The sequence below is a fragment of the Notolepis coatsorum genome (assembly GCF_963971535.1).
Source record: "Notolepis coatsorum genome assembly, chromosome: 18".
NCBI lineage: Eukaryota > Metazoa > Chordata > Actinopteri > Aulopiformes > Paralepididae > Notolepis > Notolepis coatsorum.
The window spans coordinates 72,162,299-72,188,462 of NC_140182.1; the positions used below are offsets into that span (position 1 = coordinate 72,162,299).

At 47.5% G+C, this 26,164-nt stretch overlaps 1 protein-coding gene across 1 annotated transcript; it reads right to left on the reverse strand.

The window, feature by feature from the left end:
• Positions 1 to 2,326: 2,326 nt before the first annotated feature.
• Positions 2,327 to 4,055, reverse strand: LOC311245078 (uncharacterized protein). Its single transcript, XM_084334847.1, has 3 exons — positions 3,858 to 4,055; positions 3,646 to 3,754; positions 2,327 to 2,694 (listed from the first exon to the last, which is right to left on the reverse strand). Exons 1-3 carry the CDS (start codon positions 3,965 to 3,967, stop codon positions 2,353 to 2,355), a joined length of 561 nt encoding a protein of 186 aa, XP_084190973.1. The 5' UTR covers positions 3,968 to 4,055; the 3' UTR covers positions 2,327 to 2,352.
• Positions 4,056 to 26,164: the final 22,109 nt, after the last annotated feature.

Below are 26,164 nucleotides of genomic sequence, written 5' to 3' on the forward strand. Positions count from 1 at the left end.
CTGGTATTCCTTCCCACTTTATCCAATCAGGAGAGAGAACCCTAGATATTTTTATTTGTATCTCTCCTGATTGGATAAAGTAGGAACGGGATGCACGGCGTACCAGAGAATTTATTTTCTGTTTACTGCAGAGAAGAGGGACTGGGAGACCCATGTTACTGACCAGACAATCTATATCAGTGATGGCTGTCGGAATGGAGAGCTATTATTTCAATATGTAGACCACTTACTAAAATAAATACCACTTACAGCACCTTTTAACTTAAAAAAAATAAAGAAAAAGGCACTTATTTCTGATGTTGTGCTTGTCGAGTGTAAATAAATGGTCTTATTTCAATATGAAACTCCAGTTGTACCATCAATTCATATAAAAAAAATGTATTTACTTAAAACCCAAACTTCGGCTACATTCACACTGAAAGCTTTAGTGCTCAATTCTGATTTATTGCTCAGATCAGATTTTTTTTGTTTAGCTGTTCACGTTATTATTTTTAAATGTAGCCAGTGTGAATTGGTCACGCTCCTGAACTGATGCACAAATGCAAATAAACAATAACGACGATGTCTGTAAACATAGAGGACACTGAAGTCACAATTTATGGTTTCAATTATAAGTTGAATACAGTGGAGGCCAAATAATTCAAATAAATCAGAGCTGTATCTGATTTAGGACCACATATGAAAGTGGCCCAAATCAGAATGGAAAAGATCAGATTCCATGTGATTTGTGCTGTTCACACAAAAAATCTGATCTGAGACACATGAGCAAAAACAAAAACAGATTTAGGCCACTCTAGCCTGCAGTGTGAACATAGCCTTGGTAAACAAAAACACGGCTGCATCTTCCACGATAACACACAGAATGAATGAATGAATGAAAACTTTATTTAACAGATTGCAGAATGGGTACAATACAGTACGGCTCAATACATACAATTGTTAAGGGGATGCAGACCTGAGAAAGACGTTTGTCTTGTTTCCATCAGGGTCCCCCATTTTCAATTCATATAGACATATATGACATACATGACATACAGATAGTCAGTACTGCTACATCTATACATTTATGACATACCAGATTTGCAAATACAGTACTGTTTGTGATACAGAAGGAGTCAAGAAAAGGGAGTATATACATTTGACGTAGAAACTGTACATTGGAGGTTGGGTGGGGGGGGTTGGGTACATTGGGATATTGACAACCATACTGGGTAATTTACATTGGAGGTGGTTGGGGGGGGGGGGGGGGCGGGGGGCACACTGTATAAACAAGTAACCCTGTACATTGAGGGGGGGGGGGGAGGAGACACTGTACAAACAAACACAATTGTACATTGAACTATTGACAAAACCATACTAGGTAAATGACTGTACATTGGAGGGGGTTGGAATGATTGGGTTAGGATATTTACAGGGGCCAGTGTTGAATTGCAGTCTCCCGTAGGTGTCCCTTGAGAGAGGTTTTGAAAGTGGGTAGTGATCCACATTCCTTTACAGCTTTGGGTAGGGCGTTCCACATTGATGTGGCATAATTGCGAAACGTGTTTAGTCCCTTATTTGAGCCGAATCTGGGTTTGACATGATTTGTGGAGCTCCCTCTGGTGTTGTGATCGTGGTATTCACTGACCTTTGGGAAGTATTTTGACATGTACATGGGTACCTTGGTCGTGTAGTGTATCTTGTAGACCAGGCCCATTGCAAGTTGTTGTACTCTGTCGTCTACTCTAAGCCATCCTAGGTTGTCGAAGTGGGCAGGGGTGAGGTGGGTTCTAGGAGTAAGGTCAAGCAGTAGTCTGACCAGTTTGTTTTGAGATGTTTGTAATTTTGTTTTTAGCGCCTTTGAGGTGCTTTGGTACCATGAGGTGCAAGCATAGTCGTAGTACCCCTGAATGAGTGCTCCTGCCAGAGTCTTCAGGGTGTTCTTGTTTACCAGAGAGGAGATCCGGTACAAGAATCGAGTTCGTTGGTTGACTTTTTTTATTACATTGGATGCCATTTTGTCACAGGAGAGATTAGCCTCTAGGATGGACCCCAGGTAGGTAATTTCATCTTTCCTTGTGACAATATTGTCACCCACTGTAACTGAGAAGCCGTCGGTCTTGCTGAGTTTGTTATTTGAACCGAAGAGAATGGACTCTGTTTTGCCCATGTGTAATGATAGTTTGTTATCAGCGAGCCATATGCAGATTCTGCCTAGTTCCGAGCTGAGGGTTTTTTCAACCTGTAACTTGTTCTTGTCAGAGACCAGCAGGGCTGAGTCGTCCGCAAACAGGAACAAGTTGCAGTCACAAGCTGACGACATGTCATTTGCATAAATTAGGAACAGTAGCGGTCCTACACAGTGTTTGATTTTCAGCTGAAGAAGATTTCACGTACAAGCCGCATGGAATCATCATCATCATCTGCCTTTGAGCGGCCCTCTGTTCTCTGCGTCCCGGCTTCCTGTTCAGGGGTCACTGGACCACTGTGAGCTGGTCCTCCTGACCTCTGACCCTCGGGTCGCCGGTTTTCTGTGCTCTTTGTATCAACGTATGGCAATGTCTCCATCTCAGCAATGTCCATGTCTGTCTCTGAGATGTATGTTGTCGCCTGAGTGTCTGAGGATGAGCTCTCCACCGCATCCAGCTCAGCAGTCCCTCTCGCCCTCTTGTCCTGGGTGCGTTTCTCACTGCTGTCTGACGCCTTGTCTTCGGCCTGCATAGGGGAAAGACACGCAGGAGATGGACAATACAGAAAATCTGATGAATGACATGAGTGGATATATTCTATTTTGGTCCGCAATCACTTTTTTCATTTAATTTCAACCCTTTATTTAAACTTGAAAGGCAAACTGAGGTTTCCCTCATTTACAGTCACGTTGAGTGTACATACAGAAATAAGCCAAGAAATGTGCATAGAAAGTCATAACAAAGAGACAACAAGACGAGCAAGAGCAAGGATAACAAATAAATGAAAACATGTACAACTTGACTGACAATGGTTGGAGATCAAGGTTTTAAACTCTGCAACAGAGCGGAGAATCTCAAGCTTTAAGGACTGTTGGAGTTAATTCCATGAGCTAGAGGGGCATCATAGCAAAATGCAGATGTGCCCTGTTTCAAGCACACTCAGGGGACCTTAAGGACCAGCCAGTCACTAGAACGGGTTCCATAGGTTCCAAAATTCCATTTCAATAATGATGTAGTATAAGGGGGGCCTTAAACATTAACAAATACCAGTGTTTGTTGCGACTCTCCGCCAGAGAGAGAGAGATACTTTGAATAAACAAACATTCATAAACTGGTATCTGTCTGGTCACAAGGTATAGGCCTAGGTATAGTGAGGGTTGCATAACAAGTGGATTGCAGAAGAACAGGGTGTGGGAACTGGGAAGTGGGTGGGTACTTAGACCGTTGCTATGGACACCGGCTGCCATCTTTGGAGGATCACATACATCAATTGGCAGGGTGGAAAGGGATGGTGAAAATGAAGGTTTGAGATTTCTCCCGTGATGGTTGTGGCAAAGCCCTTCCAAACCATCTTTTGACCCACCTGGTCAGGGGATTTTTGGGCTAAATAAAAGATGGTTTGGAAGGGCCTGCCACCATAGATGCCTGCCACAACCTTCTGACGTCATCTTCCCCAGCCCGAGAAGGAGTGCCCCACCTTTTGGCTGTGAAAACCCCCATGCCGATCCTCGCCTATCCCACTGGTGGTAACACACACTATCGCTGCCTCCACCAGCTCTTTCTCGTTCATACAATAGAAGGCGGTTCTGAAAACACATTAGTGGTTAGCGTTAGTCGATTGGTCTATTTATTCATCGATATAAATGAACGTTTATTATACACCCCGAGACGTTACTGTCTCAACGTTACCGTGCGTCTCGTTTCCTCTTTTTCTTGCTTTTTATCGTCTGTTTTTCTTTCACTTTCTCGCCCTCTCTCATCGCCATCCATGATGGTAAATCTCTGTGCTTGCTTGTCATGTTAAAAGTATTATTTTGAGATGAAATCTGAGCTAAAAACCAATGTTGCTGATATCTGAATACCCAAAAGATTTAACGTTACAAGCTAACTTTGCTTTGACAACATCTAATGTATTCTAGTCACGTGACCACCAGAGAAGAGAGAGATTGGTGCTTGACTCCATCTAGTGGACAAAATATGCATAGCTTCACTATTTTGCTTACACGTCAGTGTGAAATAAATTAAAGGTGCATTATGCAGTTTCAGAAGGGGGATTTGTTTACATTTACAAAGCCTGCAATTAGTTTACAAACATACCGTATTTACTATATTGGCTGTGTAATTATTAAAATGTTCTACCTTATGTCATCATAAATAAAAAAGAAATAAAAAATTTAAATGTCAGTCACTGTGAACCCAACGTAAGCCCGATAGTATGTTAAACAGCTTTTTGATCGTCAGAAAAATCTTGTGGAATGTTCATGTCATGAGTGTAATTTTTTCAGCTTCAGATGTATCGTTAGATCCGTTAGACAACTGTTTTAATGCAGCCTCTCTGAGCAGTAGAGCACAGTCAACTCTCAGTATGGTGAGGGCGTGTGGCCCTCTGTTCATTCAAAGAAGATATCAAGTTAGTATCATAATACATAAGCTTTCAAATGTAAACACATTCATGTGACCAGTCTGATCAGTTGTTATGGGAGATTAACTTTAGCTAACCTGTACTCGCAGGTGATAAATAAATTGTTTGTGTAGTTAGCTAACTAACACATTTCGCAATTATGCCACAACAATGTGGAACGCCCTACCCACAGCCGTAAAAAAAAGATGAATCCCTACCCACATTCAAAACGGCTCTTAAAGAGCACCTACGGGAGGCTGCAATTCGAAACTGGCCACCGTAAATGTCCAAATCCCCCCCCCCCCTACCCCCTCCTAATAGACAGTCTCCTCCCCACCGTATGTATATATTTTCTCCCACCCCCTCCTAATGTACAGTCTCCTCCCCATATGTATATATTTTCTGTTAGGAGCTGTATATTTGCATATCATATATGTCACAAATGTAACAGTACTATATACCTGTATGTCATGTATGTCCCTATGCCATAAATGTCATGATGTCATGTATGTTGTGTATGTCCTAAATGTCACTATGAATTGAAAATGGGGGACCCTGATGTAAACAAGACAAATGTCTTTCTCTGGTCTGCATCCCCTTAAAAATTGTGTGTATTGAGCCGTACTGTATTGTACCCATTCTGCAATCTGTTAAATAAAGTTTGCATTCATTCAGCTAATGATAGCTGATATCCTTTACAACTACTGGTGACAACTGACCGAATGATGTGCGAATCGGGGTAATCCAGTACATGATGCAATCTTTTCAAGTCAAGTCAAGTCAAATGACAGGAACTACTGTAGATTGGTTATCTGAAATGTTTTGATTATGATGAAACCAGGAGGATAGTTTCTCAAGGGAATTTTGTCATATTTTCACAATACTTCACTATAACATGTTGGGTCACTTTACAGAACAAGCCTTCTGTTAAACAATGTAACGAGATTGAAAAAGTGTTCCCAGTTTTCCTCACTTTCGGACTCTCCCAAAACGACATAATAATATATTTCTTCACGTTTCTGACCAAAAACTACATAGTGCACCTTTAATATCACATAGTAACCAGGAAGGGGTTTTCACTCTCAGTATAATACAGTATATCACAGTACTTGCCCAGATATGTGAAATCACACAATGCAATTGATATTGAACTGGATGTTAATGTAGGTTATAATTACAGTGTGATATCAAACCAAAACATTTCGACTTGTCACTTTTCATAACCATTTCCTTTTAACATGTCCTGCAGGCATAGCATGCATGGATTTGATTCGATTTGATTTAATTTAATTTGATTATATTCCTGAGAGGTATAAGATGCAAAGCAGGGAAAATATTTCTTTAAAAAAATCCAGTGATTAAAAGGTGCCTTAGTTTAGAGAATACTAGGAATAGCTCGCTGATGGTGATGGGTCGAACATACAAATTCCTGTTTTCTTATGGTGAATTAAAGGATTAGCATGAGAAGGGGCAAGCCACTAGTTTCTTATCCAGTCTTTCAGAGGTAAGAGTGTAGCTTAGCCTGCGCCAGGTGGCAGTAGAGCTCTGCGCACTTTCTTTAATCGTCTCAGGTTGGCATCTCTTCTCTCAAAGGAAATAGTGTAGGCTACTTGTTTTTATATTCTGATTGATTGATTGAAAACTTTATTAACAGATTGCAGAATGGGTACAGTACAGTACAGCTCAATACATACAATTGTTAAGGGGATGCAGACCAGAGAAAGCCTTTCATCTTGTTTACATCAGGGTCCCCCATTTTCAATTCATCGTAACATATATGACATACATGACATACAGATAGATAGACAGTACTGCTACATCTATACATTTATGACATACCAGATTTGCAAATACAGTACTGTTTGTGATACGAAAAGAGTCCAGAAAAAAGAGTATATACATTTGACGTAGAAACTGTACATTGGAGGAGGTTGGGTAGGTGGGGGGGGGGGGGGGGGAGGAGGACTGTACATTGGAGGTGGTTGGGGGGGGGGGGGGGGGGTTGGGTAGGAGTGGGGGGAGGTTGGGTAGGAGTGGGGGGGAGGTTGGGTAGGAGGGGTGGGTGGGGGACACTGTACAACTGTACAAGCAAAACTGTTCATTGGAATATTGACAAGACCATACTTGGTAATTTACTGTACATTGGAGGGGGTTGTGTTAGGACATTTACAGGGGCCAGTTTCGAATTGCAGTCTCCCGTAGGTGTTTTTTGAGAGTGTTTTTGAAAGTGGGTAGTGATTCACATTCCTTTACAGCTTTGGGTAGGGCGTTCCACATTGATGTGGCATAATTGCGAAACGTGTTTAGTCCCTTGTTTGAGCCGAATCTGGGTTTAACATGATTTGTGGAGCTCCCTCTGGTGTTGTGATCGTGGTATTCACTGACCTTTGGGAAGTATTTTGACATGTACATGGGTACCTTGGTCGTGTAGTGTATCTTGTAGACCAGGCCCATTGCAAGTTGCTGTACTCTGTCGTCTACTCTAAGCCATCCTAGGTTGTCAAAGTGGGCAGGGGTGAGGTGGGTTCTAGGAGTAAGGTCAAGCAGTAGTCTGAGTTAATTATATTGTTTACACTGTTTATTCTTTCTCATATTTTTATATTCAGATTACATTTTATTGCCTATATTTGTGTCTTTTTACTATTACCCTGCCCGTACCTGTACCTCCCCTCCCCCCCCTCTCCCCCATGCTGCTATGACATCCGAATTTCCCCAAGGGGATCAATAAAAGAACATCTTATCTTATCATACTCTGACCTATCATGATATACTCCATTCACTCCATTCTGATTGACAAGCTAAAAGCAATTGGTTTTGATAGTTTATCAGTGAGCTGGATGCAATCCTACCTGGAGGGGAGAGGTAAACGGTACTCTACCCCCCCCCCCCCCCCCCTCCCAGTGAGCTGTGGTGTTCCACAAGGAAGCATACTAGGACCGTTACTGTTCCTAATTTATGCAAATGACATGTCGTCAGCTTGTGACTGCAACTTGTTCCTGTTCGTGGACGACTCAGCCCTGCTGGTATCTGACAAGAACAAGTGACATGTTGAAAAAACCCTCAGCTCAGAACTCGGCAGAATCTGCACCTGGCTCGCTGATAACAAACTATCATTACACCTGGAGTCCATTCTCTTCGGATCAAATAACAAACTCAGCAAAACCAATGGCTTCTCTGTTACAGTGGGTGACAATATTGTCACAAGAAAAGATGAAATTACATACCTGGGTTCCATCCTAGAGGCAAATATTTCCTGTGACAAAATGGCATCCAATGTAATAAAAATAAATCAACAAACAAACTAGATTCTTGTACCGAATCTCCTCTCTGGTAAACAAGAATACCCTGAAGACTCTGGCAGGAGCACTCATTCAAGGGTACTACAACTATGCTTGCACCTCATGGTACCAAAGCACCTCAAAGGCGCTAAAAACAAGATTACAAACATCACAAAACAAACTGGTCAGACTACTGCTTGACCTTACTCCTAAAACCCACCTCACCCCTGCCCACTTTGACAGCCTAGGATGGCTTAGAGTAGACGACAGAGTACAACAACTTGCAATGGGCCTGGTCTACAAGATACACTACACGACCAAGGTACCCATGTACATGTCAAAATACTTCCCAAAGGTCAGTGAATACCACGATCACAACACCAGAGGGAGCTCCACAAATCATGTCAAAACCACTCTCATGAGGTGAAATAAACATTTGAAAGGTGTATTGTTCCCTGTGTGTTTTTATCATAGAGGTGTGGTTATACTATTAATCTGGATTGTCTATGTTATTCTAATGTTAATCTTAATCAAGGATGAAGACTATTTCACCATACATGACGCATCATATCTTTTTGCTCACTGATGGGGTCCCATGTTATGCAGTAGGTGCCCTTTTCTTCTTTTCGCCCATTACCTTCAAACAGCCTGAGTCCGCCACTGCTCTCAAAGAACACCTACGGGAGACTGCAATTCGAAACTGGCCCCTGTAAATGTCCTAACCCAACCCCCTCCAATGTACAGTAAATTACCAAGTATGGTTTTGTTAATATTCCAACAATGTACAGTTTTGCTTGTACAGTTGTACAGTGTCCCCCACCCACCCCTCCTACCCAACCCCCCCACCCCACCCAACCACCTCCAATGTACAGTCCCCCCCACCCCACCTACCCAACCTCCTCCAATGTACAGTTTCTACGTCAAATGTATGTATCTCTTTTATGGACTCTTTTTGTATCACAAACAGTACTGTACTTGAAAATCTGGTATGTCATAAATGTATAGATGTAGCAGTAGGGCCTACTGTCTATCTGTATGTCGTGTATGTCATATATGTTATGATTAATTGAAAATGGGGGACCCTGATGTAAACAAGACGAAAGTCTCTCTGGTCTGCATCCCCTTAACAATTGTATATTGAGCTGTACTGTACTGTACCCATTCTCCATCTGTTAATAAAATGTTCAATCAATAAATCAAACCCTGTGGCCTTGAGAGGCAACTGCACCATGTTCTCCTTTTTAACATGGAGGATACAAGAAAACAGCAACAAAAACAAAATTCTATTTGTGTAGACAGTTTAACATTTGTGATTCACATTTTCTGCTTTAGAAATGAGGACTGTAACTGAGGGGTACAATTCCCTGACTGTATTGATAAGTATGGTATCATTAAACCACTACCGCTTTATGTACTTTAACTACTGGCCATACAGTACACGATATCTAAATATGATGAACACTTTCCCACAATGAAATCGGGTCCACACAAAGGTAATAATCAAATATTTAATATAGCAAAAGGTACATATGATAGTTACTATTACATTTATGATTTGAATGCACTTGTAAGGCAAATGAGTACTCGTAGGCAAATCAACACTGAATGTCCAATCTCTGGTTACGCAGGAAGCAAGTATACAACCTGGCTCTTAGGGAATTAGATCTATGGTACACTTAATGATATAGCAGGATAATTCTGGAAGGGGTCCTCCCGGTTGTAGGCCGGTAGGGGGGGTAGGAGAGCCGTCGGTAGTAGACCATCTGGTCAACGATATCTAGGGAGACTTCAAGTACAGAAGACAGTGCAGTAGACTCTTGATCCGCAGATGAATACACCTTGGTTCTCTTGTAGGCTGTAGCTCCACAGTGAAGAAGAAGCTAGGCGACCTCAGTCTCTTTGAGCGCCGACTCAACTTGACTCCTCTCGGGGGTAAATCCAACACTCACAGGCGTCGGCGATTATCCGCTCCACAAATCACAGTACCAAAGCAAATATATTCCAGCCGTATAGGGCTCAGCAGTCGTCGGGTAGGTAATCCAGTGTACATGTCCCTCGGTCCTCGTCTAGATCTCCTCGGATGAAGGCGCCATGTGGTCGGCCCAGCCTGGTTAAGACTCTAGATAACACGAGGAAGCGTTGGAGATGCTGGTCACTTTAGAACTCTAACCGCACGATGCACCATACACGATAGACTATTATTACTTAATAGAAATACGTCGCACTCGACGGTACAGTGCCAAACTCTGACAAATTCAGCTATTAATTCGCACGAGGTCTCGATGCTATTCTAAGGCCAAACAGGCCATACTACACCGCACGCGGTATCGTGGGTGAGGCTTCACGTTCTGTTACTTAGTTGGGTAGAAGGGTAAAGGACTAAGGGATTTCTACATTTACTTGCGCCATATTTATATGCACGGTGAACAAATAGTGCCACTCTCATTTCGGTAGCCGTATCCCTGAGCGGAGCCGGGGCTAGTACGGACATGTCTCGTCGGTACCTTTGAACTTGACGCCAGGGGCTGGTCCCTGGCGCCTGGTCCTTTTGTCCAATAAGAGAATGAACTATTATGGGCTATAGTAGGCTAAAGGGATATTCCGTGTATATGTACAAGGAATATACAAGGGATATCAAACGATATACAAATACTATTCAATATATATCAATAAATAAATATATATATTCGGTTTAATCTGATCCTTCGTAACAGCCGCCCCCTAATTAGTCCCACCTAATTAGCTAAGCAGAGACAGATTAACCGCACTGTCCACTACTCAATGTCCGCTGTGAGGGTCAGTCAGTTCACAAAGTCATGGGGTCATGGTCGTCATCGATAGTATCGGGGAGCCTTGGCAGTTCTATTAGCCTCGCCACGGGTCGGGTGTAGGTCCGCCCTTGGACGAGCACTTCAGCTGCTCGGACCTTTCCATCGGCACCGGTGATCACTTTGCTTACGCGGCCAGCCGGCCACATAGCTCGGGGTAGTGACTGGTCGATAATCATGACGACTGTTCCTTCTGTCAAATTGTCTCTCTCTTTTACCCATTTCTGGCGGGTCTGTAGAGACGGTAGGTAGTGGAGTAGGAAACTGTTCCAAAACTTGTCAGCCAGTACTTGACTGTACCTCCACATTCTTCGGCCGTTCGCTTCTTCAGGCCTGTACATTGTCTGGGGTAGCGCGGGGTCCAGCCGCGCCATCAAGAGTGTGTTGGGGGTGACTGGGTCGACATCTGCTACATCACTTGAGACGTAACCGAGGGGCTTTGAGTTCAATACTCCCTCGATCTCCGTGAGGACTGTCATTAAGACTTCTTCCGCCACGGTCTGGGCCCCAAGCACGGCGTACAGGGCTGTCTTTATAGAACGTACTTCTCGTTCCCAAGTTCCACCGAAGTGAGGTGCGTTCGGGGGATTAAACTGGAAGTCAATCTGGGATGGAGCGAGGTGGGTCTTGAGTTCTGGGCCCATAGCTTGGAAGCTCTCTCTCAGCTCTCTTTCTCCGCCTTTGAAGTTTGTCCCGTGATCAGACAATAATGTAGACGGTTTTCCTTTCCGTGATGTGAATCTTCGGAAGGCCATAAGGAATGAGTCTGTGCTCATGGTTGGAAGGAGTTCGATATGTATCGCTCTGGTGGTCATGCATTTGAATACAATACCCCACCGCTTCTCGGTTCCTCTTCCTTTCTTTATATACAGCGGGCCGAAACAGTCCATACCGGTGGAGTGAAAAGGCTTGTCGCCGAGTCGGAGGCGACAGGGAGGTAGGTCAGCCATCCGGGGTATACTGGGCTGGGCTCGCCACTTACGACAGTCTAGACAGGTTCACTGGAAGCGCCGCACTGCTTCTCTCCCTTGCAGTATCCAATAACGACGTCTGATCTCCGCGAAGACTCTCTCTGCCCCTGCGTGGTGCACATCCTCGTCGTATTTCTTTATGATCAGCTCTGTGACCTTGTGTCGGCTTTTCAAGACTATCGGGTACTTGACGTCATCCGGTAAGTCTGGGGCTCTCCGCAGACGACCACCCACTCTGATGAGATTATGGGCGTCGCTCTCGGGGGCTAGGTGGAGCAGTCTGCTGTCTGATGGGACGGGCTTTGCTCCCTGTAGACAGGCTAGCTCATCGGGGAACGAGTCTCTCTGGGCTCGTTGTAGTAGAAGAAGTTCTGCTTCTTCGTAGTCAGCTGCTGAAATGTCAGTTGTGGGCTGAACCTCTGGGTGGTGCCACAGAAATGTCTTTAGCTGCGCACTCTGTAGGGTGAGGCAATCGTCTATGTCGGGGTCTGTGGAGACGAGTGTGTTCAATCCACAGAACATAGGTTTCTTGTTTTCGGCCTCCTCTTTACTCGCCTCCCGTGGGGTGGGTGTAGGCCACTCTTCTTCCGGGAGCTTGAGGAACTCTGGCCCGTCACTGTAGAGGTTGTGACGGGTGAGGTCATCCAGGGACATTCCCCGGGTGATGACGTCAGCTGGGTTGTGTTTGGTGTCCACATACCTCCAGCTCGCTACTTCTGTTAACTCTTGAATCTCGGTGACTCTGACTCCCACGAAGACCTTGTATCTGCACGAATCAGACCGGATCCATGTGAGTACGGTCGTGGAGTCTGACCACAAGATTGTTCTTTGCACCGGGATGGTGAGTTCACGTTGGATTAACGTGGCGAGCTGCGCTCCTGCTAGGGCTGCGCAGAGCTCTAGACGCGGGATAGATTGTTGCTTTCGTGGGGCTATTCTTGAGCGAGCCAGGATGAAGGCAGTATGTATTTCTCCTCCCTCCTCTCGGGCACGCAAGTAGGCCACCGAACCGTAGGCTACTTCGGAGGCATCGCTGAATACGTGCAGGTCGATCTTGCATGTCTCTGGCCTCACTGTGGGTGGGAAGTAGCTGCGGCGTATATTAACACCTGGGAGTGAGCGGAGTTCCGTCTCCCACTCTCTCCATGTGGATGCAAGGTGTTCGGGTATGGGATCGTCCCAGCCCTGGTCCTTGTCCCATAGCGCTCTTACAATCATCTTTGCCCTGGTGGTGTAAGGTAGAATACATCCCAACGGGTCATATTGTCTGGCGAGTGTTCTGTATACACTCCGTCTGGTGGTCGGTATTGCCGTCGACCTTCCCTGCTCCTTGGTCAGGGGTTTGTGTCTATAATGGAGCGAGTCTGTTTTGAAGCGCCAGACTAGTCCTAGTGTCATTTCTTGGGCTTCTCCTGGGATGGTCGCCATCCAGGTGTCGCTGCTCGCTGCCTTGTCCTCGGGGGAGAGGCTGCGCAGTACTTGCGGGTCGCTGCTGGCCCACTGCCTGAGATCAAAGCCGCCTTTGATCAGGGAGGCGCGGAGCTTGAGTAGAAGAGCCTCGGCTTCTTCTGGCGTCGAGACGCTTTGTAAACAGTTGTCCACGTAGAAACTATTTGTCACACTTTGTCGGACCACTTCATCTGCTGCTGGGTCCTCTGCGACGTGTTTTTGTAGTGCAAACGTAGCACAGCATGGGCTGCATGTGGTTCCGAAAGGGAGGACCTCCCACTGATAGATGGCTGGGTGCTCATCTCCGATCCTCTCTCTCCATAGGAACCGCAGCAGGGGCTTGTCCTCCTCCACTAGTCTCACCTGCAGGAACATCCCTTTGATGTCGCCGCTGATAGCCACCTTGTCCTGGCGGAAGCGTAGTAGCACGCCTAGTAGAGAGGGGCCGAGTGTTGGGCCGGCCAAGAGCTCTTTATTCAGATTTTGTGATCCGATCTGGTAGCTGCAGTTAAACACAATACGATCCTTGCCGTTGTGGTGGACCTTGTGGTGCGGCACGTACCATGATTCGGTCGTCTGATCGGCCTCTTTAATGTCAATTTTCTTTATGTGTCCCGCTGTGATTAGCTTGTTAATCTCAGCGCGGTACACAGCCTCTTGAGCGGGGTCTTTTGCTAGGCGCCGCTCTGTGTTCAATAGATACCGCTCCGTCGCCTCTTTTGTGGCGTGAAAGGTGGGCATTCCTTCTCGCCTCAGGAGTGGAGTTGCGTATCTCATCACTCCGTTGACTGTGACTCTCTTTGTCCCTTGCTTGAGGAGGGCTATAGCGTAAATATCTTCCTTAGAACGAATGTCTTTCTTTTCGTTCTTAAAGGGCATTGTCTCTAGTGTCCATAGCCTCTCGACATGCTGCAGGAGTGTGGTGTCTTCTTCTGTCGCTCCGGAGTGGAGGCAGCTGGTGGCTGCTGTTCGGTTAAGAGACTTGGCGAGGGGGCCTTGTAATGTCCATCCTAGGCGGGTCTCGACTGCTGCAGGACAACCTCTGGGTCCTGTATGGACCCGGTCTATCGGGACTATGAGGTCTGCATGGTCGGAGCCTATCAGCAGGGTCGGGGTGGCGCCGTCTATGAGCGGGATAGGGAGTTGACGCAGGTGCACATATTTATCCATCAGCTTGGTGATGGGGTAGGTGTACTGCGATAGTCCTATTTCTTGGCTGGTGAAAGCATTAGTAATCCTATACCGTCTCTCTGGCTGCCCGCTTGCTGCGATAGTGAAGGAGACATTCTCGCCCTTTATCGTCTTTAGATCTCTTCTTATTGTCCGAATCGTCATCTGGTTCTCGCTCCCCCGCAGCCCCAGCTGGGCCGCAGCGGACGCGAGGAGAAGGGTCTTCTCTGACCCGTCATCAAGGACGGCGTAAGTGTCCATGACCTTATCTTGGTAACTCAGTGTTACGCGGACCACCTTTAAGAGCACCTGGGCGCCGCTGCTGCTAGCGGGGTCAATGTACATAACACTTGCCTTTGTGCTGCTGGATGGTGCAGGCTTTCTTCTGTTACTGTCGTGTAGGACATCTAGGTGGGCTCCGTCACACCGACTACACCTCTTCTTGAGGCGGCACTCGGCTGCCATGTGACTGCGCGCACATCGGTAACAGCGCCTGTTGGACTTTATCCAGTGACTCACTTCTTCAGCGGTCATCTTCTTGAACAGGTCACATTGTGACAACCGGTGTTCCTTCTCGCAGTACGGGCACACCATTTTCCACTTCTCTTTCATCGAGGGGGTACTGTGGTTCTTGCTGCTCGGTACTGATTCTGATTGGTGCATGACAGTCACCGATCTTCGGCCATCGTTTGCTCTCCTACTGTAGGTCCCTCTCTGGAGCTTGGTGTGCTCCGCACGAACGTATCCAACCGTAGGCTGCTGACTTCTCTCGCCAGGAAGTCGGCTAGGTCTAGGAGGGATGGCTCGGGACCGTTAGGATCACGGTGGTCTCTTTGCCGCCTGAAGCGCTCCTGTCGGGCGGGCGGCAGCTTCTCTAAAATCCTCTCGACGTTCGAGTTTGCGTATAGTTCGTGCATACCCTTTTCTCGTTGCGCCCCCAGCATCCCTACCAGGGATTGTACTTTGATAGACAGGTCGTCTAGTGAGCGATTGTCTGTTGCTGGGGGTAGGCGGTCAATATGCCTTATCTCTTGTATTACGTAATCCCATATACGTCCATATCTTTGGTCTAGTGCTGCTAGAGCCGCGGTGTATGGGGTCGTAGAGGTGGCATAAGCTAGCGCTATGTTGTGCGCTCTGGGCACTTTCAGGTGCTTCAATAGGATAGCATACTTGTGGCGTTCATCAGCTACATCCACCATCATTGTCTCTAAGCACATCCGTAGCTCCGTGTACTGTGCTCGGTTCTCATGGGTGAAGTCTGGAAACGTCGGTGTGCCAATGTATGGCGCCGTGGATGGCTGGCACATCGGTGAGCGTTGGAAGAGAGGCCTCCTGGGCGAGTCTTCTCTTACGCCTCTCGGTGGGCTGGTACCGGCAGGGTACCATGGCCCGCTGGTCCAGGTACTATTCCTCGGGACTGGTCGTGCGTCATGCTCACCCGTGAATAGAGTCGGGGGTCTGTAGCGCAGAGCCGCGGGGGTATAGCCTGGGCTGTACTGGACCTCCTGGTCCTGTGGAGTAATGTGCTGCTGTCGGGCTTGACTCTCCTCTTCTCCCTCTTCTTCCTCTGCCAGGTCTTCTAGATCCTGTAGTCGTCTATTTAGCCTCTCCGCGGTGTCCGCCGTTCCTTCCTTGTAGCTGGGTCTCACTTGGACCGGTCGGGGAAGGAGTTCGGAGGGGGGTGTAGGCTCTCTCTGGTGGTCGGGCTCAGGGTCGCTTAATCGGTTAGGGGAGGGTGCCCTTGACCCGTGTCTTGACGAGGCCCTGGAACCCCTTGTGGAGGGAGGGGGTGTTGCCCTGGTGATCAGCTGCTCCATTAGCTGCGCTTGTAGTCTGTCGCGCTCGGCTTGTAGTCTGTCGCGCTCGGCTTCGCGCTTGGTGAGATCTGCTTCTCTTTGGGCACCGGCAGCGGCACGCTGGGTGTCGGCCCGGTCTCTTGCCATATTCTCTTCCGTCTGAAGGCGTCTCATCTCCAGACGTATGCGCTCTTCGTCGCCCCGTTGCTGCGCTTGGAGGCGTTCGCGCTCGCTAAGCGTCTGTGCTTGGAGTTGTTCGCGCTCGCTAAGCGTCTGTGCTTGGAGTCGATCGCGCTCCGTAGAGGCTGCTAGGCTGGCGAGGAACGCCTGTGCCAGCATCCTCTCCGCCTCACTGGGGGAAGACGCTGGTTGAGGTGATCCGCTCCTGGCAGTACCCGTTGGGGATGCGTTCCCCTGCGGGGAGTCCTGGAGCTCTATCTCCTCGGCGCTCTCCTCATCTTGTTCCGTGCAGAGTTCCATCTCTGGAGGGTTGTCTTCCTCCCGGAGCTCTTCGGGGACTACTTCTTCGGTCTTGGCAGGGGGTAAAGTCGTGTCAGTTCCCTCCTGGTCCCCACCGTGAGCTTGGTCAGTTACATTAGAACCCACTAGGGCCTCTGTGGTCGGGGTATCCTGGTTGATAGGGTCGGACATAATTTAACTTTCTACTTTTACCGCGTTTACCGTTTGTAGAAGGCTAGGTAGTATACTGGCGGCGTAATCCTCTAAGTACTGAGGTGGCTGCCGTCTACGCTGCGGGCGTTCTACTTTAGGAGGACCGTTTTGTGGAGTGTTCATCATAGGCCATTTCAATATTAATACCACTATATTAATATTACACTAATTACCCTCCGGCTCGAAGGACCAATTGTAACTGAGGGGTACAATTCCCTGACTGTATTGATAAGTATGGTATCATTAAACCACTACCGCTTTATGTACTTTAACTACTGGCCATACAGTACACGATATCTAAATATGATGAACACTTTCCCACAATGAAATCGGGTCCACACAAAGGTAATAATCAAATATTTAATATAGCAAAAGGTACATATAGTTACTATTACATTTATGATTTGAATGCACTTGTAAGGCAAATGAGTACTCGTAGGCAAATCAACACTGAATGTCCAATCTCTGGTTACGCAGGAAGCAAGTATACAACCTGGCTCTTAGGGAATTAGATCTATGGTACACTTAATGATATAGCAGGATAATTCTGGAAGGGGTCCTCCCGGTTGTAGGCCGGTAGGGGGGGTAGGAGAGCCGTCGGTAGTAGACCGTCTGGTCAACGATATCTAGGGAGACTTCAAGTACAGAAGACAGTGCAGTAGACTCTTGATCCGCAGATGAATACACCTTGGTTCTCTTGTAGGCTGTAGCTCCACAGTGAAGAAGAAGCTAGGCGACCTCAGTCTCTTTGAGCGCCGACTCAACTTGACTCCTCTCGGGGGTAAATCCAACACTCACAGGCGTCGGCGATTATCCGCTCCACAAATCACAGTACCAAAGCAAATATATTCCAGCCGTATAGGGCTCAGCAGTCGTCGGGTAGGTAATCCAGTGTACATGTCCCTCGGTCCTCGTCTAGATCTCCTCGGATGAAGGCGCCATGTGGTCGGCCCAGCCTGGTTAAGACTCTAGATAACACGAGGAAGCGTTGGAGATGCTGGTCACTTTAGAACTCTAACCGCACGATGCACCATACACGATAGACTATTATTACTTAATAGAAATACGTCGCACTCGACGGTACAGTGCCAAACTCTGACAAATTCAGCTATTAATTCGCACGAGGTCTCGATGCTATTCTAAGGCCAAACAGGCCATACTACACCGCACGCGGTATCGTGGGTGAGGCTTCACGTTCTGTTACTTAGTTGGGTAGAAGGGTAAAGGACTAAGGGATTTCTACATTTACTTGCGCCATATTTATATGCACGGTGAACAAATAGTGCCACTCTCATTTCGGTAGCCGTATCCCTGAGCGGAGCCGGGGCTAGTACGGACATGTCTCGTCGGTACCTTTGAACTTGACGCCAGGGGCTGGTCCCTGGCGCCTGGTCCTTTTGTCCAATAAGAGAATGAACTATTATGGGCTATAGTAGGCTAAAGGGATATTCCGTGTATATGTACAAGGAATATACAAGGGATATCAAACGATATACAAATACTATTCAATATATATCAATAAATAAATATATATATTCGGTTTAATCTGATCCTTCGTAACAAGGACCATATGGCTTCAACGGATTCCTGAAAAAGGCATAGTGCCGGTTCAACTGGAAGTCTTCCGGTTGTACTTTTTTATTATTATTATATTGTATTTGTATCTATACTTTTCTATAGTGTATATAGATACTGGACTGTGAAGCTATGTATCCCCCACCCTGTATCCCCCCCCCCCCCCCCATGCTGATTTGAACACCCGAATTTCCCCAAGGGGATTAATAAAGGATCATCTTATCTTATCTTTATCTTAACACTTTGAGTGTCAGCGACGTGTTATGTCGTCTTTTCATGCCCCCCGTTGAGTGCCGACGACGCAAATTGTCGATTTTTTTATTAGCGATCTGAATTCATATTTCATCAACCGAGTCTCACGTTGGTACAGCAGCCCCTCTAGGAGCTCTGATGGGAAAATACCGCCCCCTATCGTCTATCCCTGTGTAACTGCAGGCCATTCGATTATACTGGTGGATCTGTGTGGGGGGAGCCAACTGGCTCCATTATGCTGGCGAGGGATCTGATGATGAGGGAAGTGATCGCGAGTTGGAAAGCAGCGTGGAATATATATTTACAGCAGCCAATAATCAATCAATAAACGCGATCGATATTTGGAATGGCGATCAGGAATTGGAATAATCTTTTTGGAGAACATCTGATCTAAGGTAAGGAGTCTATGTTACCAGTTTTAGGATAATCAGAGATGTATTCACTGAGATAACAGCGTGTCCCGTATGTATGTGTGTGTGTGTGTGTGATGTTGAGGAAATGTGTTATGGTTTGACACCGACCCCAAACGCAACGACACAAGAGAGTTGGATTCAGAGTTGCCAAATACGAGGGCTTGTTTATTTGATAATAAGAATAAGTGAAACAGGGAAAGCAGGTCAACAAGAACAGGTACAATGAACAAGGGGCAAAGTTCTGCTGCTCTGCAGCTTCTCCCGGAAGGGTAGTCTTGGGAAGCAGGAGCAGACCTCTGTACCGCTCTGCAGACTCTCACGGCGGATCTCCCAGATGTTGTGCAAGACCGAGAGAGGGAGAGAGGGAGCGAGTCAGTGACAGAGCAGACTTGAAACGAGCTGGAGGACAGGGTGTTATATTCTTCGTGTTAAACAACACAGTGATGTGCAATATTCCAAAAACAGCCCAAGTGAATATCTTCATGTAAACACACAGTGAGCAAAAATCCAAACACCGTCCAAATGTGAAATACTATCTTCGTGTAAACACACAGTGAGCAAAAATCCAAACACAGTCCAAATGTGAAACAATATCTTCGTGTAAATACACAGTGAGCAAAAATCCAAACACAGTCCAAATGTGAAATAATATCTTCGTGTAAATACACAGTGGGAGGTGGAAGATCCCAAAAATATTATTCCATAAAGGAAAGAGCAAAAACGATAATGGCTGGGTGAGTGACTGTCTGACAAAAAGGTGGTAGACTTCAGTGTAAAGGTTACACACGAAAATCGGAAATAGGTCAAGACAGTCAATCTAGAAAAACTCACCCAGACGAGCTGCGTAAAAGGAACAGGAACAACAGTGGAGGCGAGCGCGCGCCACGGAGCAGGTATCCAAGCGAAGGCTTCTAGGAATTCCTGGAGAACAGCACAGTGAAACAGCAGCAACGGGGAAAAACATCCAGCGACAAATCAAGACGAACCAACCACTTAGGGTGGGGAAAACGGGGTATAAATAATGAGGGATCGATTGATTGAAAAGCAGTGACAGCTGGGGAAAGTGATTGACAAGCGTGGGGAAGTAAGAGAACCAATCAGCGACGTCTCAGATGACGTCAACGGGGAGAAACGTGTGAACGAGGGAATTGAAATACTTGACAGAAAAAATGAATGAAAACAAAGCGAGGGTGGTTAAAGGAACAGAACGAGTGAGAAAGCAAGGACAGAAACCTCACAGTACCCCCCCCTCCACGGGAGCCACCCGGCGACCAGGCCGACCCGGCTCGTCAGGATGGGCCCGATGGAAGTCGGTGATCAAGCCGGGATCCACGATGAGCTGCCGGGAGACCCAGCTACGCTCTTCAGGGCCGTAACCCTCCCAGTCCACCAACACGGGAGGCGGCGGATCAGGAGCTGGAGGCAAAAGGGGACTGAGGGAGACGGGCTCAACCCGGGAGACATGGAACACGGGGTGGATGTGCATGGATGCAGGAAGCTTCAGGCGCAGGGCCGCCGGACTGAGTACCTTCAGGACCTCGAAAGGTCCGACGAAACGGGGTTTGAGCCTCCTGGCCGAGGACCGTAGCGGGAGGTCCCTCGCGGAGAGCCACACCCTCTGCCCAGGGCGGTAAGTCGGCGCAGGAACCCGGCGCCGGTCGGCACCACGACAGGCGCGCTCAGATGTCTGGAGCAGCGGACCAATCATCACAGTACTTCAAGAAGCCCGTGGTGGGGAAAGAGCCAAACCTTACAGCAACCGGCGACCCACACGGCCCCGGCCTGCCCGGACGGGACCCAAGGAAGCCGGCGACCAGGGGCACTGGAGAGGGGGACAAAGACAGGGGCCCGGAGAGGGGGACCGGAGACGTGGACAGAGGACCGGCGAGGGAGGCCGGAGACGGGGACTGGGACCCGACAGCGGAGGCCGGGCACAGGGACAGAGAACCGGCGAGGGAGGCCGGAGACGAGGACTGGGACCCGGTGAGGGGGCTGGACGGCACCCGAAGACACCGGGCACGACAGGAGGGGCTCCACCCCTTGATGGCACCGGAGGACCAGGCGATGTGGGGCTCGTGCAGCGCGAGCCAGGGCCTGCCCAGGACCACAGGGACAAGAGGAGAGCTGGTGACGAAAAACTGGAGCCTCTCAACGTGGTCACCAGCAACGGTGAGAAGGACTGGACAGGTGCGTTGAGTAACGTCAGCCAGGCGGCGATGATCCATTGCGAAGACCTCCAAGGGCCTCTCGAGGTCCTCAAGCGGAATGCCGGCCCGGGTGGCAAACCCAACGTCCATGAAACTCCCCTCAGCACCAGAGTCCATGAGTGCACCCACCGTCGCCCGCTGGTCCGCCCAGGCTAGGGTGACGTCCGCCAGACGGTTGGGTGGTGCACGGGTGGGTATGGACGAGAGGTCCGGAGGCGACTCACCAGCGGGCCTCCGGGGCGGGGGACAGGAAAGACGGCTCACCAGGATCTCCCGGGGTCTTGGCGAGCCTGGTCCTCTTGGCCGGGCACGGCAATTGGAGACACGGTGTCCACCCTGGCCACAGTAGAGGCAACGGCCGGAGAAGAGCCTGGACTCCCGTTCGGCCGGGCTAAGGCGGTTGCGTCCCAGCTGCATGGGTTCCTCCTTGGTCATGGCTCGGGAGGGAACAACCCCACCAGTCACGGAGGGGGCAGGACGGACAGCACTGTAGAGGCGGCCGCTGGGAAAGGGAGCCCCTGAGCGGCGGTCGATGGCACAGTCGTAAGGCCGGCGAGGCGGAAAGACCTGAGCCCTGGACTCCCTGAAAACCCCCTCGGGGTCGTAGTACTCGGGGGGTACGTCTGGGGTAAAGAAAACCTCCTCGAGGTCGTGGTCCTCGGGGGGTACGTCTGGGGTACCGAAATCCTCCTCGAGGTCTTGGTCCTCGGGGGGTGCGTCTGGGGGTCCCCGTCGGGTTCTCTCACGTCTTCTCTCCTGGAGGCGTCCGTCGACGCGGATGGCGAGGCTGAACAGGTCCTCGAGGGAATCAGGTTCCTCCTGGGTCGCGAGCTGGTCCCTGACTGCATCACAGAGCCCTCTCATGAAGGTTAGGCGAAGAGCAGGTTCGTTCCATCCACTCTCCACCGCCGCCAGTCGAAACTCCATGACATAGTCCGTCACCCTGCCGCTCCCCTGTCGGAAGGTCCCCAACCGGGCTCCAGGGTCCAGACCTCGGGCTGGATGGTGGAACACTCTGCGGAGCTCCGCCACGAAGTCTGGGTAGGAGAACAAAAAATCTGCCTCCATTGCCCAGGAGGAAGTGACCCACTGGGCAGCATGGCCTGAAAGTAGGTTGGTTATATAAGCCACTTGGGACCCACGAGCAGAAAAACGGCTTGGTTGATGACGGAAAACCAACTCACATTGCATGATGAATGTGGCACACTCCTCGGGATTACCGTCGAACAGCCGTGGGACGGAGAGAAGGGGTTCCCGAGATGCGAGATCTGCTGGGGCTGCGGGGAATGTTCCTGAAGGGTGTGAGAGGTGAAAGGTATTAACGGTGTCGCCCAGCGAGTGAAGCTGAGCGAGAATGTCGGACTGTTGTCCCGCCAAAGCGGCCATTGAACCTTGAATAAGCAGGACCTGCTCTCGGAGTCCCTGTACAGCAGCTGCAGCCGCATCCAGCTGTAGGGCGTGTTCCTTGGCTGACTCTAACTGGACTGCCGCTGCTGTGCTGACTCTCTTGCGGGCGCAGACTGCGCAGGCCAGTACGAACCCCTTGACGTCGTTCCTCATGGTGGGCCACCAGAATCGACGAGCCAGTAAGGAGAACGTGCGATGAACGCCCGGGTGGCAGGCAAACCGGCTGGTATGGCCCCACTGGAGGACCCGGGACCGGACTGAGTTGGGGACAAAGAGACGGTTAACAGGTACATTGCCTGGAGCGCGATGGAAGCGTAGGGCACGCCTTACCACCCCCTCGATGCCCAAGGTGACTACTCTCTCTGTGTCGGCTGGGGTCGTCATTGGTTGGTTCGTAATGTTATGGTTTGACACCGACCCCAAACGCAACGACACAAGAGAGTTGGATTCAGAGTTGCCAAATACGAGGGCTTGTTTATTTGATAATAAGAATAAGTGAAACAGGGAAAGCAGGTCAACAAGAACAGGTACAATGAACAAGGGGCAAAGTTCTGCTGCTCTGCAGCTTCTCCCGGAAGGGTAGTCTTGGGAAGCAGGAGCAGACCTCTGTACCGCTCTGCAGACTCTCACGGCGGATCTCCCAGATGTTGTGCAAGACCGAGAGAGGGAGAGAGGGAGCGAGTCAGTGACAGAGCAGACTTGAAACGAGCTGGAGGACAGGGTATTATATTCTTCGTGTTAAACAACACAGTGATGTGCAATATTCCAAAAACAGCCCAAGTGAATATCTTCATGTAAACACACAGTGAGCAAAAATCCAAACACCGTCCAAATGTGAAATACTATCTTCGTGTAAACACACAGTGAGCAAAAATCCAAACACAGTCCAAATGTGAAACAATATCTTCGTGTAAATACACAGTGAGCAAAAATCCAAACACAGTCCAAATGTGAAATAATATCTTCGTGTAAATACACAGTGGGAGGTGGAAGATCCCAAAAATATTATTCCATAAAGGAAAGAGCAAAAACGATAATGGCTGGGTGAGTGACTGTCTGACAAAAAGGTGGTAGACTTCAGTGTAAAGGTTACACACGAAAATCGGAAATAGGTCAAGACAGTCAATCTAGAAAAACTCACCCAGACGAGCTGCGTAAAAGGAACAGGAACAACAGTGGAGGCGAGCGCGCGCCACGGAGCAGGTATCCAAGCGAAGGCTTCTAGGAATTCCTGGAGAACAGCACAGTGAAACAGCAGCAACGGGGAAAAACATCCAGCGACAAATCAAGACGAACCAACCACTTAGGGTGGGGAAAACGGGGTATAAATAATGAGGGATCGATTGATTGAAAAGCAGTGACAGCTGGGGAAAGTGATTGACAAGCGTGGGGAAGTAAGAGAACCAATCAGCGACGTCTCAGATGACGTCAACGGGGAGAAACGTGTGAACGAGGGAATTGAAATACTTGACAGAAAAAATGAATGAAAACAAAGCGAGGGTGGTTAAAGGAACAGAACGAGTGAGAAAGCAAGGACAGAAACCTCACAAAATGAGAGAATCGATTTTTCAGCTCGCTTCTATAGCGTGCATAAGTACACACTATCGATAATCTAGCGTTTATTTGAAAACTATTCATAAATAGGCCGACAAATGACAACGTGTCTAGTGTATTCGAGAATATTCCAATAAATGCCGTTTATGAGGGAATCTTTCTATTTTCCGGAAACTTTCGAGAACATTTTCGAAATGCTATAAAAAGGATATGAACCGATTAAAAAACAATCCTTTTTGACAATGTTGACTGCAAACAAGTCATTGATAAGCGACGGGCAGATTAGACACATAGCCATAATTTAAAACATAGATTATGCGTTTTTAACGCTATCATTGAAGTGGATGATTGCACTCAAGGACATTAAGGGGAGACACTGCAGGTGAATAGGGTAAACAAATTAACTAATAGATATCACAATGAAACTTCCCCAGTTGATTACTTATATTAAGACAAGACTTTTTTGTATTACAAGTTTTCTGAAATTGTATGTTTAAATATGCAAATGAGGCATGATCTACTTAAATATGCACTAATTTGCATATAATTCCAGGACAGAAATCTGAACATTGGATAAAGCCATTTTCAAAATTATAGTTTCATTTTGTTGACATATTAGAGCCAAAGGTTATTACAGAGGGGATTTTGGATATCTCTTTTTATCACTCCATAAATCAGAAAATACTCCATTCAGTCCATTTTTATGGTAAAATTCCATATTTCGCCATGTTTTTAGGAATAAGATGTGATATAAATCAGGGTATGAATGCGATATCAACAAACCCTTCTGTAAATACCTTCAGAACATAGATATGAATAGAACTGGAAGGTTTGGTGTATGTGAGTGCTACTGAAGTGGAGATTTCTGGCTCAGAGTATGAGGAAAAACTCTTAAAACTCATTTTTGGGAAAACGCCTTCAAAGTTCTGTATTGTAAAATGCCATACTTTTTTTTTTAAACAGATATTTACAAACACAATACCTAATCAAACCATTAGTAATAGACAACCTAAACACATGCCTGATAACTGAATAATAATAATAATGATGTTATTGAACTGAACAGAACTACACACAGGCTACAAACAGTGTAGTACAGTGTAGTACCCCCTAATAGGCAAAAAATATTTGAATAGATATCACTATGAAACTTTCCCAATTTGTTATGTACATATAAACTAAGAAAAAATATATTGCAAGTTTTCTGAAATTTATGTTTATATATGCAAATGAGGCACTTCCCCATTAAATATGTGTACATTTATGGATGCAATTAGGCAAAATGATGTAAAATAAACAACTACATGTGTGTTATTGACGTTTTATTGTCACTAGTTTCATAGAAGACATGTTTAGGAAGCAAAATATAACAAAATCTCAAAATCAACAAAAAAAGTATATTTGACTATTCACCTGCAGTGTCTCGCCTTAATCAACGTTATGGCCGGCACTGACAGTGTTAACACCGGACCCTGACACAGTCAATGGAGCACCTCTGTCCAGACGGGGGACAGAAAGGTAACACACAGGAACAGAGGACACTCGTCTACTGTCCGGACCACCCAGACGGTGTACTACCAGGTGCTCCACAGGGAGCCTCTAGTCTGGAGCCTCTGTCTGGAGCCTGCTACCAGGAGGCGGAGAGTGGACTGTGTTAACATAACTCGTCGCCTATAAAGAGATCTGCGAGGGGGAAGGAAACGGAGTTAAGTGCTGGTTTGGAGGCACATTAATCATGTGTATTATATTGCGACACTGAATGATGTTTCCTGCAGTGATTTAATATAGACTATAGTTTCGTTTTCTCAAGATCTCGAGAAAATTATCGCGTTATCACGAGAAAACAAATTAAATTAACTCGTTATCACGGGAAACGGAGCAAATGGGTACAATACAGTACGGCTCAATACACACAATTGTTAAGGGGATGCAGACCAGAGAAAGACTTTCGTCTTGTTTACATCAGGGTCCCCCATTTTCAATTCATCATAACAATGAATGAATGAATGAAAACTTTATT